The sequence below is a fragment of the Neohortaea acidophila genome (genome assembly GCF_010093505.1).
Source record: "Neohortaea acidophila strain CBS 113389 unplaced genomic scaffold BDY17scaffold_1, whole genome shotgun sequence".
NCBI lineage: Eukaryota > Fungi > Ascomycota > Dothideomycetes > Mycosphaerellales > Teratosphaeriaceae > Neohortaea > Neohortaea acidophila.
In genome coordinates this window covers 1,200,834-1,213,274 of record NW_022985510.1, presented here as the reverse complement: position 1 = coordinate 1,213,274, position 12,441 = coordinate 1,200,834, and the positions used below count along the sequence as shown (strand labels likewise).

The 12,441-nt window shown below is 56.5% G+C and overlaps 10 protein-coding genes across 10 annotated transcripts in view; 4 read left to right on the top strand and 6 right to left on the bottom strand.

Annotated features, from left to right (window-relative positions):
• Nucleotides 1–215: 215 nt before the first annotated feature.
• Nucleotides 216–1,043, top strand: BDY17DRAFT_314548 (ubiquitin-conjugating enzyme E2 6; the record flags this gene model as incomplete). Its single annotated transcript, XM_033735827.1, has 1 exon — nt 216–1,043. One exon carries the CDS (start codon nt 216–218, stop codon nt 1,041–1,043), a length of 828 nt encoding a protein of 275 aa, XP_033594096.1.
• A 243-nt stretch (nt 1,044–1,286) lies between these two features.
• BDY17DRAFT_314547 (ribosomal protein S11-domain-containing protein) lies at nt 1,287–2,014 on the bottom strand (the record flags this gene model as incomplete). The annotated part of the gene is made up of 4 exons (XM_033735826.1): nt 1,287–1,438; nt 1,502–1,662; nt 1,799–1,871; nt 1,945–2,014. 4 exons carry the CDS (start codon nt 2,012–2,014, stop codon nt 1,287–1,289), a joined length of 456 nt encoding a protein of 151 aa, XP_033594095.1.
• A 178-nt stretch (nt 2,015–2,192) lies between these two features.
• Nucleotides 2,193–2,868, top strand: BDY17DRAFT_289138 (uncharacterized protein). The gene is made up of 2 exons (XM_033732307.1): nt 2,193–2,393; nt 2,726–2,868. The coding sequence occupies exons 1-2, from the start codon at nt 2,302–2,304 to the stop codon at nt 2,832–2,834; spliced, it is 201 nt and encodes a 66-aa protein (XP_033594094.1). The 5' UTR covers nt 2,193–2,301; the 3' UTR covers nt 2,835–2,868.
• Nucleotides 2,828–4,144, top strand: BDY17DRAFT_243747 (prephenate dehydrogenase; the record flags this gene model as incomplete). Its single annotated transcript, XM_033730464.1, has 3 exons — nt 2,828–3,706; nt 3,781–3,912; nt 3,968–4,144. The coding sequence occupies 3 exons, from the start codon at nt 2,828–2,830 to the stop codon at nt 4,142–4,144; spliced, it is 1,188 nt and encodes a 395-aa protein (XP_033594093.1).
• Nucleotides 3,941–5,291, bottom strand: BDY17DRAFT_13134 (uncharacterized protein). Its single transcript, XM_033729414.1, has one exon. The coding sequence runs from the start codon at nt 5,046–5,048 to the stop codon at nt 4,311–4,313; it is 738 nt and encodes a 245-aa protein (XP_033594092.1). The 5' UTR covers nt 5,049–5,291; the 3' UTR covers nt 3,941–4,310.
• A 210-nt stretch (nt 5,292–5,501) lies between these two features.
• Nucleotides 5,502–7,713, bottom strand: BDY17DRAFT_337268 (major facilitator superfamily domain-containing protein). The gene is made up of 4 exons (XM_033737953.1): nt 6,962–7,713; nt 6,307–6,911; nt 6,161–6,250; nt 5,502–6,102 (listed from the first exon to the last, which is right to left on the bottom strand). The coding sequence occupies exons 1-4, from the start codon at nt 7,359–7,361 to the stop codon at nt 5,536–5,538; spliced, it is 1,662 nt and encodes a 553-aa protein (XP_033594091.1). The 5' UTR covers nt 7,362–7,713; the 3' UTR covers nt 5,502–5,535.
• Nucleotides 7,714–8,143: 430 nt separating this feature from the next.
• On the bottom strand, nt 8,144–9,124 carry BDY17DRAFT_289134 (uncharacterized protein). The gene has a single exon (XM_033732306.1). The coding sequence runs from the start codon at nt 8,806–8,808 to the stop codon at nt 8,188–8,190; it is 621 nt and encodes a 206-aa protein (XP_033594090.1). The 5' UTR covers nt 8,809–9,124; the 3' UTR covers nt 8,144–8,187.
• On the bottom strand, nt 8,956–9,273 carry BDY17DRAFT_320058 (uncharacterized protein; the record flags this gene model as incomplete). The annotated part of the gene is made up of 1 exon (XM_033736377.1): nt 8,956–9,273. One exon carries the CDS (start codon nt 9,271–9,273, stop codon nt 8,956–8,958), a length of 318 nt encoding a protein of 105 aa, XP_033594089.1.
• A 233-nt stretch (nt 9,274–9,506) lies between these two features.
• On the bottom strand, nt 9,507–10,443 carry BDY17DRAFT_289132 (short chain dehydrogenase). The gene has a single exon (XM_033732305.1). It carries the CDS (start codon nt 10,379–10,381, stop codon nt 9,602–9,604), a length of 780 nt encoding a protein of 259 aa, XP_033594088.1. The 5' UTR covers nt 10,382–10,443; the 3' UTR covers nt 9,507–9,601.
• A 283-nt stretch (nt 10,444–10,726) lies between these two features.
• BDY17DRAFT_289130 (uncharacterized protein) overlaps nt 10,727–12,441 on the top strand; it is a 1,728-nt gene continuing 13 nt past the window's right edge. The window contains exons 1-3 of the mRNA XM_033732304.1: nt 10,727–11,623; nt 11,689–11,912; nt 11,978–12,441. The exon at nt 11,978–12,441 is cut by the window's right edge and continues 13 nt beyond it. Of these exons, the coding sequence (XP_033594087.1) occupies nt 11,160–11,623; nt 11,689–11,912; nt 11,978–12,417 (1,128 nt within the window). The 5' untranslated portion in view covers nt 10,727–11,159 and the 3' untranslated portion in view covers nt 12,418–12,441. The remainder of the gene's footprint in view (nt 11,624–11,688; nt 11,913–11,977) is intronic.

Here is a 12,441-nt window from a genome sequence, read left to right as displayed (position 1 = left end):
AATTCTGGTTTGCCTTCGCAGCCACACGTCAGTCACTCATCACGCTGACCATTCCTCTGACATCCGCTCGTTCTGCTCGAAGAATTTATCCTCGCACACCCAGGAGATTCCAGATAAACCTCAGGCTGCCGCAGGCTTGACAAAATCAACCGCCTTCCTCCCATACCTTCCGCCTCGCCTCCCTCATCACACTGCAGCCCGGCGCCTAAACCATCATGGCGACCCCGGCCGCCCACAAACGTCTCACCCGCGAATATGCCATGCTCGAAGCCAACCCGACACAATACATCACCGCCCACCCCTCGGAAACGAACATCCTAGAATGGCACTACATCCTCACCGGCCCGCCCAGCACCCCCTACGAAGGCGGCCAGTACTGGGGCACGCTGGTCTTCCCCTCCGACTACCCCTTCAAACCGCCCGCGATCCGCATGCACACGCCCAGCGGCCGCTTCCGCTGCTCCGAGCGCCTGTGCCTCAGCATCTCCGACTTCCACCCCAAGAGCTTCAACCCCGCGTGGTCGGTATCGACCATCCTGCTCGGCGTGCTGTCTTTTATGTCGAGCGAGGAGATTACTACCGGCTCGATTGTGGCGTCGGAGGCGGAGCGGAAGGTGCATGCTGCACGGACCCGGTGGTGGAATAGCACCGGTGGTGGCAGTACGTCGAGGGCGATTGCGGGGCAGCAGCAGACGCAGAGTAATGGGAGAGGGTTTGGGGCTATCAAGGCGGGAGATGGGGGCAAGAGGTTCCGCGCGCAGTGGCCGGAGCTGGACGAGGAGAATTGGAAATGGATGGAGCAGAACAACATCGATCCGCAAACTGGCAAGAGCGTGTCGTTGCTTGCGCAGAGTTGCTCGCCGGAGACGGATGCGATCAGGAGGACGGTGGCTGGTAGTGCAGCGGGACTCGGTGCTGTGGTGGAGGGCGGGAGGGAAGTGAGGGATGTTGGGCAGGGTTTCATCAGAAGGAATGCGTGGTATCTCGCCATCGGCATGCTCTTTGCATATGTCATAATCGCGAGATTGTTGAACGATGCATAGGCCAGGCTGAGTTTGATTGATCTCTACTTTAGCGAGGCGGCGTTGTGATGAGGGCTATTCACTAGATACCTATCGTTGGACAAAATGGGTGAAGCATTTGAGCTCACACAAGTTTGAATTCCTTCTGCGCTGAGACGACTATCTGTTTGATCGGTACGTAATGCACGCATTCTTCCGAAACCACATGATGCATTTGGAAATGGCACCAGCGTTCCATCCGCAAAACAAGCCCACCGCACATGACTATAGACGACGACCACGGCGACCACCCTTTCTCCTCGTCGAGTCGGAGGGCGTGGGGGTGACGTCCTCAATGCGACCAATTTTCATGCCGGAACGTGCCAGAGCGCGGAGAGCGGACTGTGCGCCGGGGCCGGGGGTCTTGGTGCCGTTACCTGGGGATGACGTTAGTAATTGCTCCGACGTAAAGTCTTCGGATATCTTATTGTTGGACTCACCGCCAGTCGCTCGGATCTTGACGTGCAGAGCAGTGATGCCCAACTCCTTGCATCGCACCGCAACATCTTGCGCCGCCAACATGGCTGCGTATGGAGAGGATTCGTCACGGTCTGCCTTGACCTTCATGCCGCCAGTGACACGGCTGATGGTTTCGCGGCCGCTGGAATCACCCAGGTTAGCCTATGAACCATGCATTGCAAAAAGCCACATGTGTATATGTGTTTTTCCTCCCCAAATCTTTTCCATTGTGGAGTCGATTGTGGCGGTGGGTGGGTGGTGGATTGGTTCACACGTACGAGAGATCGGTGACATGGACGAAGGTATCGTTGAAGGAGGCGAAGATGCGAGCGACGCCGAAGACGAGTTCGCCTGGAGGGTGCCTGCACGTTAGCTGGTATGTCCCGCGGTAGACAGATGCGGAGGTGTGCGTGGATGAACGGACCGTCTCTGACTTGGGGACCGAGAGAGATGTTCTCTTGCGCAGCGCGCTCGACCTTCTTCTTGGGTGCCATGGTTGTGAATGTGTAGTGGCGATGTCGTCGTGGGGTAGAGATTGAACGTGAAGTCGTGAAGAAATTCCGCTTTGTGGGCGGAAAATTGTCGGCGGAAAGTGTTTGCCAAGGCCGAGCTTTTGACGCTCGGACCACCTCTAAACCACACGAAAACCTTCCATCCACTACACGTCTAAGTTTCCTTCCAACACAGAACGCGGCACCTTCGAATGCGAGTTTTGGGTGCACGATTTCGGCTCTGTGCTTCTTCGTCTTCTGCATGACTCTCGTGAGCGAGAGCTGCAAGTATGGAGAAGATGCAGGAGGCGGTGGTTGGCATCATTGGCATGGGAGACATGGGAAAGATGTACGCCAGGCGGATCAGTGATGCAGGCTGGAGGTAGGTGCTTTCCAGCATCAACAGATGGCCATGAATTCTACACGCAAGGTACGAAGCTGCTCTCTTTTCTTACCCTCCCGCCTCCCTGCACTGATGACTTGAGCGCATTTGGCTCGAGAATGGTTGTTCTGTCACTATTTGCTACCGTCTTGGTGCATTTGGTTCAGACCTCCGTCACTGATGTCAACTCTCAGCTACCTAATTTACTATTTTCTGATTCTGCTCCCTACACATTCTGCTTCTACTGCTATTTTGACTGTACCATCTACAGCGGCTAATTGATGTGCACAGGTCTTGACTCTTCGCCTATGAAAAGGCTAACAGCTCCTTAGCGTCCATGCTTGCGATGTCCCTGAGAAGTATGAAGCTCTCAAGGCCGAATTTGCAGAATCCGTACGTAACATTGTCGTGCTATGTAGCTCCCATCTAGATCTATGCTGAAAGGTAAGCAGCGAAATGTCACAATCTTTCCCAACGGACATCTCGTCTCCCGCAGTTCCGATTGGATCATGTACAGCGTTGAAGCAAAGAGTATCGATGCCGTTGTCGCCGCCTACGGCCCTTCCACGAAACTCGGCGCCGTGGTAGGCGGTCAGACGTCTACCAAGGCCCCGGAGATTGCTGCTTTTGAAAAGCATCTTCCGTCGGACATTGAGATTGTCACTTGCCACTCCCTCCACGGCCCAAAGGTGGATCCAAAAGGCCAGCCACTGGTCATTATCAACCATCGCGCATCTCCAAGGGCGGTGCAGCTAGTGGAGCGCATCCTCTCTTGCTTCCAATCCAAGATGGTGACATTATCGGCCGAGATGCATGATCGAATTACGGCAGATACACAAGCGGTCACTCACGCCGCCTTCTTGAGTATGGGTACGGCCTGGCAGGCCAACAATCAGTTTCCCTGGCAAATGGCCCGCTATGTCGGCGGCATTGAGAACGTGAAGATCAACCTCATGCTGCGCATCTACAGCAACAAGTGGCATGTGTATGCTGGTCTCGCCATCTTGAATCCGAGTGCGAGAGCGCAGATCCGCCAATACGCCGAGAGCGTGACCGAGCTTTTTAAGCTGATGCTGGGAGGCCAGCGCGAGGAGCTGATAGAGCGTATCCACGCTGCACGTACAGCAGTGTTCGGTACTGAACGAATTGAGGGCCAAGAGCTGCTTCTAGAAGACGATCTGCTGGATCGCTTTAGTTTGGGAGAGAAGCCAGCGGAGCGGGTGAAGAACAATCAATTGGCTCTTCTCGCCATGGTTGACTGCTGGTGGAAGCTTGGCATCGTTCCTTATGATCATATGATTTGCTCTACGCCGGTAAGTGCTCCAGACGTCCAACGAATCCCTTCTTTAGGGACCGTCAAGACGTCAAGACACTGACTCGAGCACAGCTATTCCGTTTATGGCTGGGTATTGTGGAATACCTCTACCGCAATGAAGAGCTACTCAACGAGTGTATCGAGACCGGCTTATATGACACTACCTTCCGCTCTGACGACCTTGAGTTTACTTTTGCAGCAAGAGTAAGTGCCGTCCCATTCATCTGCTGCGACAGGCTTCTAACCATCGATATTACAGGACTGGAGTGAACGAGTATCTCTCGGCCACATGGACGGCTACCGCGAGAAGTTCGAGAAGATGCAGAACTACTTTGCGCCGCGGTTCCCCGAGGCGACGAAACTCGGCAACGAGATGATTCGGACGATTGAAGCGAATCTAAACGACCGAAGGTTGAAGCAGAAAACGCAGACTTGAATTGCAAACGACAAATGTGCTCAGCAGTGCGCATCGAGCAGATGATTGCGGCAAACCGTTCCATTACCCTGCCAGAGTCCATCAAAGCCACAGCGCAGACATCAACACCCTTGTCCTCTTTTCACGGACCCCCGAGATGTTCGATTTCCTAATCGAAACCATCCGATTACAATACGAGAATTCCTTGCACTGCAACGACGCCGAGGAACAACGCGGCAGTGAGACCACCCTCAATACGCGATGCGGCGCCCACCGACTTGGGTGTTTTAGCACTGTGCGCGGCGGTGGTGGTGGTAGTGGCCGTCGTGGTCTTGTGCGAGGGAGTATGTCTGGACGACTTGTGGACGATAGAATGATGGGAGGAAGCGGAGTGCTGGGACGAAGTCGCATGCGTCGACGAGGCCGACTTGGTGCGCGAATGCGACGCGATCGCGCTCGTGGAGCTCACAATCGGTATCGGCGCGCTGAATCCGCAGTACGCATCCACGGTGGCTTCCACATCGTCCTGATCATCCTGACCGCATGTTTCTCCCACGGCCGACAGGAAGGTGGGGTAGAGCTGAGGCCTCTTGCACAAGCAAGCTCCTGCATGGCCTTTGCAGCCTGCTTCCTTCATTTCCGTTTTGAGGATTCGCTCGCCGCATTGAGGTAACGAGAGGGGAATCGGTCGCGGTCCGGCGGGCTTCACTTCCGCTGCTCTTGCGACAGTCTTGGGGCCAGGTACGACTGTGAGGAACAGCGCTGCTAGGAGCAGAAGCTTTGCGTTGTTGTACATCTTGGGATGATTGCTTTTCGCAATACGGCTGGGAGGACGATTGACGCTGACGAAAATGCGTAGGCGAGAGATGTTGTTCGTTTGGCTGGCTGGCTCTGCACTCAAGGGTAGCCTCGCCATGCGCACCATTATATCTCACCTGCTACCTCGTCCATTCCGAACTCTCCATGATCACCGGGATACCGTTCGCAATGTGGAATGCGAAAGCTATCCGAACTCTCGGGTCCGGAGAGTCGCTGGAGCGACTTGGAATGTTGCGTCTTCTGCCGTTTTCGGAAGAACGTCATACGTGGTCTGAGACCGAAAACGTCCTGGGAAAGCGCAGAATCGTTGCGTGCGGAAGTATAGAACGACATTACAATTGCTTTCATTTTATGGAGGCAGGGCGGGACGATACGCGTCAAACAAGAAAGGCTGCATTCGTACTGCCGTACAAGTTGGCCATGCCCTCTACAACCCAACGAGCATTCGTTCGCAGGTTCTGGGCAAGGCTGCCGTGTGACGGCAAGAACGAAAGCTCGTGCAATCGCCTCTTTCATGGACATATAACTGCAGAGCCAGCTATCTAGATCAATACGACTTCTATGTCTTCGTTCTTCACGTCGCATTCCCCCATTCAATGAGCAAAGCGAAAGTCCAACCGCTTGTTCCCCTCGTCCTTCGTCTCGTTCAAATACGTCTCCCTCTCTTCCGGCGTCATGGCAGCCCACTTCCTCTCCCGCAGCGTATTCTTCCGCTTGTAATAGTACTTCGTGAGCACAAACAGCGCAATCGACGCAAAGTTCAACGCAATCAGAATGTCATTCCCCTTGTGGTACTTGGGCGCATCGCTCGTGCGATAAATATTCGATGCAATGATGTTGCCCGCCTGCACGCACATGTTGTACGCCGCGGCGCTGACGGAGCGCGTGCGAACGGAGCCGCTGTTCCGGCTTGCCCATGCGACTACGATCGCGTGGCAGTAGGGGTAGCTGAGCAGGACGTTGATGATGGCAAAGGTGCCCCAGGCGTTTACGCTTGTTCCCGACCACCAGCGAAGGGCTATGAGGCACGGCATGATCCAGATGCACATGATGCTGGAGACGAGGGCGCGCTCGTTGATGCGCACGCTGAACCAGGTGATGGCGAGGAGGGTGAAGCAGCCTGCTATAGTGGAGGGGATGGTGAGGAGGTTGGTGTTGAACTGTTGATGCGTGGTCAGTGGGAGTTTCTTCACTAGAGGAGTGGGAGGGGATACGCACGGTGCTGAACCCGACCTCGCGAAGGCTGAGTGTCAGGTAGATGCTGGGGGTATCGATGCCGATGTACACCAGGATGCCAATGAGGTAGATCTGCGGTCGCGTCAACATGGAGTGCGCACTGGGAGGCACGGAGAAGGCACTCTTACCGGCCACATGTCATAGTCCGTCACCGTCTTCCACAAGGCTTTGGGTGTGATGCCCATGCGGTTATGCATATCACCTTTTGTCGGATCGTCACGCAGTACGCGATTGACGGCGATGCTGATTTGACGGTCGGTGAACCATCCCTTAGGCCGGAACCACGCCTTAGTCTGCACAATGGACGCAGGCATGAGGAAGAAGGCGGCTATGCCGACGATCAGGGTGAACAGGCCCTCGATCAGGAAAAGCCACCTCCAAGGCGCCCAGCCCGCGGCATGGATGTGAAGAATGCCATACGCAGCCAGCGCAGTAACGACGCTGGTGAAGCCTTCCGCCACCCAGAACCAGCTCAGGCGTATGGCCAGCTCCCCGCTCTTGTAGAAGTAGGACAGCCACAGGATGAGGTCGGGGATGAAGCCGCCTTGCAGGATGCCAAGGAGAAAGCGAGTCGCGTAGAAGGAGCCTTTGCCGTTCAGACCTGCTTGACTGGCGGCGACGATGGACCAGATGACCATTTGCGCGGGGATCCATCGGTCTGGCCCGACTTTCTTCGAAATGAGCTGCGAGGGGATCTCGGCGCAGAGGAAAGAGAGGTAGAAGATGGTGTTTCCTGGATATGTTAGCAAAGAGTAGATCAAGTGTCGGCCGATGTGGACCAACCGGTGTTAAGATTGTCGGTGGTCATGTTGAGATCCTTGAGGAAGTTGTCTGATAAAGCATTCCCCAGGTTGGTCCGATCGATCTGCAAAGCAAAGAACATGAAGCAGGCCCACGTCGTGACGTGCCAGTCGAGTTTCCAACGCAGGCGGCGTTCCTCTTTCTCGGTCCATTGTAATTGAGCATCGAGCACATGTCGACACTCGTACTGCGCCTCTTCGTAGACGCCTCGATAGTAGGCCTCGACCTTTGGGTCCAAGAAAGGGTTGTCGTTGAGACGCTCGACGAGGGGCTCACCAGCGTCCGAAGACACAGGGGACGAGGTCAAGGTGACCTCTCCGAGCTTCTCATCATACGAGGCCTTGTCGTCCACGACGGACTCGACGACGGCTTGGATTGCCATTGGGATACAACGTGTGGTTTGGTGACCGCACGAAACAACTGCAGATCAACGCATCGCTTCATTTATAGCCCAGAGCCATCTCAGATCGCCACCGGAGGGTAGCAACTCCACCTACCCTCAAGGGTTACATGGCATGCACTCTGCTTTCCAATGGGTGGACCGGGTATCCGTAACCCCCCGGGCAAACGACAATCCGTGCTGTCGAAAGATCAGCAGGCTCGCACGCCATCGATCGTAAGCTGCAGCAGTGAGCCCGCATACTCGTGGACACCATGTGGCCGTCGCCCGGACTGGCGGCACAGGACGGTTCGCGAGAACGTGGGGGGCCGCAATGCGTGGCGATGGCGTCGAATCATGGCGTGCGGATTCCAAAGGCGGGTGCGGCGTGCGTGGTTGCGAGACGATGGCGGGATATGGCGTGCTTGGCAAGGCTTGACGTCGGCCTTGCTGTTTTGGGAAGGTAGAGAGATCGGACAGATAAGAGGGACGTGCATGTTCATTACCCGATTGCCGAACACGTTGTCTGGCTTCTACCACATGCGTGAATGAATGTCTAACGAGTACGAATGGCGCCCAGAAGAGAGGGTGACGCCTACGGCAACGAGTTGTGCGCATGTGCAGTGAATGACGAAGCCCTCGCCGTGGACCGTTCGACCCCATGCCCGCTAGGGAGGCGGGTTCGGAATACGAGACAGCCCAGAGCGCCCTTGCAAAGCAAACATGAACAGTGATGACTGAGGGTGCTTTGCTGCTTCATAATTCACGACTTGTATTCTTATGTACTCATCTGCTAGGGAGAGAAAGCAGCAGTCAAACCAGCCCCACCTCAGTCAGAGTGCTCCTCACCCCTCTCTCGGACTCTGGTCGTGGCGAACTCCGAGAAGTCCTCCTCCTCCGCCGCGCCAAGCGGCAGGCCAGTCCAAGGCCGGCGCCTGATGTACTTTGGGGGTTCGCGAGACTCCTTCTTCCACGGCTGCCAACACAGGAGGACAATGGCCAAGGCGATAATCAGCAAGCCCACGCGCAGATACCATTCTGCGGCCATCTTTGCCGCCGCAGCGTCGCGTTTGTGCCAGCTGCTGGCGCCTGCGTGGTCGAATAGCGGCGTCTTGACGGCTCCTCGCAGCATATGCGGCGCCAGATCTTGCTTCTCATCGGCCAGCACGAATACCCGCTTCTCCAGATGGCTGTCGTTCCTCGTCAATGTACTAGTGTAATCCATCCAGGCGTTGGAGAAGAACATGCACCCCGTGCTCAGCATGTTTTCCACATAAGGCAGACCCCAGGACAAATGGCTCCTCTCCACTCGCGCGAGCAGGTGTGTCCAGAACGGATGTCCCGGCCGCGAGAGGATGAACGCATTATTTACACCCGCGGGGGACGCACCAGGCGCGAGAAAAGGCAAGTCCCGCAATCCATCGAGCGGCTGCAGACACGTGATGTCCATGTCGAGGTACACGCCGCCGTAGTGCTCGAGCAAAGCGTAGCGGAGGATATTAGTGCGCTGGATCGTCTGTCGATAGCCGGAGTATCGCGGCCAGAGGTGCGGGTAGTGGTGGGAGATGAATTCCGCCGCATCCGAATCGTTCTAGATCTAGTGGATCCAATTGGGATGCAGGGTTTGGCAGCTTGTGATGGCTGCGCTGGTATTGGTGAAGGGAGTGGGGTGGCCGTCGGTGAGGAGGATGCGGTGCATGATGCGGGGGATTTGAGCGGATGTGGTGTTGAGTTGTGCGGTGGGGGGGAATGCGTTGTTGTATTGATAGACTAGTTCTGGGTATGTTTTGAGGGAGGGGTAGAACGATTTGTACGTCGTCACCACTTGGCCGAGGACTCGCAAGTGTGGTCGGATGGCGGTCAGGGTGATGAGCAGGAGTACGACGAAGCCGCAGACTGCGCGTCGGTGCTGCATTGTGGCAGTTGGTGGGGTTTGATGTGATGCGTGAGAGGGTAGCGATATGACAGTATTGGGATGTTGCAGTGGGTATGTGATGTTGAAGGGTCGGAGAAGGGTAAGACGTGATGTTGGTGGATGAGCCTTGCACAAGTGGAAGCCACCACTACTGAATTTGCAGTCACCTCCCGATGCAAGGAAGAAGGTACAAACGTGATTGCGCGAAAGCGTGAGGGGGACTCAATGACTAGGCCAATTTCAGATACAAATAACCACCCTTGCATACATTGATGGCAGTTTTGAAACCGACAAGGCTGCAAGGCTGTCAAGCTCGCCCTGACTAATCTCAAGACAGTAGCGAGCCGCCCTCCGCATCAATCCTCGAACCCGTAACATACGCACATCGCATGCTAAACAAGTACGCCTCGGCCGCTTCGTCCGCCGTCCCAATCGTCTTGACCAAAGTCTTTTCCGCCATCAACTGCGCGAACTGCTCGTTCCCTTGCGTAAAGCTATCCAACAGCGGCGTCTGAATGGCTCCCAGGTTGACCATGTTGGCGCGAATGGGCGCAAGATCGACGGCCAGGCCGCGAGCGCCGCTTTCCACGCCGCCGGCAATGCCGGTCAGCCGACCTCGGCCTGGAGACGGGCGGTAGAGGAGCACGCCGCCGGTGATGGTGATGCTGGAGTGCCGGCTGACGGTCATGTAGTCCTTGGCGAGGATGGACAGGGTCATGGGCCCGAACAAACGGGCGGTAGCCACGTCGTAGACGTCGTTGTTGCTGTGGTCATCGGCTCTGTTGGCGCCTGGTGCTTTCCCGGCCGTCCAGACGATGTGGTCGATGGGGCCGCCGAATTTCTCGACGGAGGCCTTGAGCAGCGCCTTGACGTCGTCGAACTGCGTGTCAAAGTTGCCCACGTCGCCCACGACGTAGTCGACGGGTGCATCTCCGGACTTTGCTTGGGCCTTGGTTTCCTTGACTGCCACCTCCAGCTTGTCTTTGCTGCTGGAGGAGAGGATGATGTGGGCATTGGGAAGGTGGGAGAGAGCCAGCTTTCCTACGGCTAACCCAACACCCGTGCTGCCTCCGACGATGAGGACGTTGTTGCGTGCGTTCTGAGCCATGTTGGAACAAAAGTTGCAATGATGCTAATGTATACTTCCAATGGATAGACAGAATATATACATCCCTCGTTGCACATCCGCAGGACGTGTTTTCAGCCCCGGCCCCGTTCGCCTTGCTTACGGCTTACCAATTCCATCCCCTCAGTCCAAGCTGCTGCGAGAACATCCGTTCGTGTCCGCTGCCGGCGGGCGTCGTTGAGTCGCATCCTTGTGCGGGTCCGTACTGCTCCGGCGGGTGTTTGTGCGCGCTCATATCCCTCTGATTACGGATGCCTCGTGAGTTCATCAAATGGATGGATTAGTAATGTGTCAAGCACGACAAGCTTTGGGGGAAAGCTTCAATGGATGAAACCCCTGCCGATCTGCCTCATCTCGCTTTCCCCGTGATGTCACTCGTCGGCTGTCTCTCTGCGACAGTATGGACTTGTGATCTTCGACTGAAGGGCAGAGGAGGGCAATGGTGCTCTCCGACTCCTGGAAGTAGATATCGTCAGTACCACACGTCCATCCACCCCATTCGCTAGTTGAAACAGCATCATCTGGGGCCAACACACGCCAGCCCGACCCTGGCGCCAGCGATCAATCAGGGTCCAATGGAATTTTAGTGCGCGCGCGTGCGGGCGTGGAGGAAGCTCCGTCAATCAGGAGAGCTGTTCGTTTGCTTCCTCCCCACTGCGCCTCACTCCCCTTGCTGCATTCCCCTCAACCCTCCTCCCCTCTCCTTCACTTCTACACACACCCACCTCCCTCACCTTTCTTCCAAACAACACCACAAATCATGGCCAACTACGGCGGAGGCTACGGCGGAGGCAGAGGAGGCTACGGCGGCCCTCCAGCCGGCGGCAACAACTTCCAAGACGAACAAGCTCGCTTCACCCAACGCAACCAGTCCTACGGCAACTACGGCGGCCCTCCCGGCGGTGGCCCAGGAGGCCCCATGCACTCTCCAGGTCCAGGCGGTCCCATGCACTCTCCAGGCCCCGGTGGTCCTGGACCCCGCGGCCCCCCACCGCCAGGCGGCATGCATCCCAGCGGTGCCCCGCCTCCCCCTCACTGCCCGCCGCCCTGGCGTGCTCAATGGCACGACCGCGATCGTCGCTACATCTTCGTCAACGAGCAGACCAGCGAGACGGTGTATGATTTTGAAGAGGTGCGGCGTCGGACGGGCGGGGCGGGCGGACAGCAGTTTTACCAGCAGTCGTCTAGCACCACTTACTCTGACCAGCAGGGTCGTGGACCTGGGTGAGTGATAAAATTTACAATGGCAGTGCCGAGGGTTGGGGGATCGATTGACTGACTGCGAGTAGATACCCTGGCCCTCCCGCTGGACGTGGCTACGGCGGACCCCCTGGACCCCCCGGACCCCCAGGAGGCTACGGCGGCTCGCAATCCTACTCCAGCCAGCAAGTCGTCGGCCAGAGCGGCAGGGGCGGCCCTCCTGCTAAGAATCACAACATTGCGTACGGAGTCGGAGGCGCTGCAGTTGGGCTGGTCGCTGGCGCGGCTTTGATGTACGAGGGCGAGAAGCTTCGTAAGGATACCCAGATACCCCCGCCCTCCTTGTATTGTCGTAGACTGACATGACAATCACCGCAGATCATGATTTCGAACGCGACAAGTATCGTGTTGAGGGAGATGCACGGCGCGACGAAGAACGGCTTCGAGACGATGGTCGATATGAGGAGCGGAGATTCGATGACAACTATCGCGATGATGGATACCGCGATGATCGGCGAGACGAATACCGCGACGATCGCCGAGAAGAATATGTGCAGCGTGATTACGTTCAAGACGATTATGTGCGCGACGATGTGGTCAGGGATGATTACGTTCGAGACGACGTGGTCAGAGACGATTACGTTCGAGACGATGTGGTCAGAGATGATTATGTGCGCGAGGATGTGGTGCGAGACGATTATGTGCAAGATGACTTCCAGCGCGACGACTTCCGTCAGGATGATTTCCAGAGGGACGATTTCGTGCAAGAGGATGTGACGTACGAGCAGGTCGACGACCAGAGCTACACTGACTACTGAGTTTGGTCGTGCAGCGACTGCTGA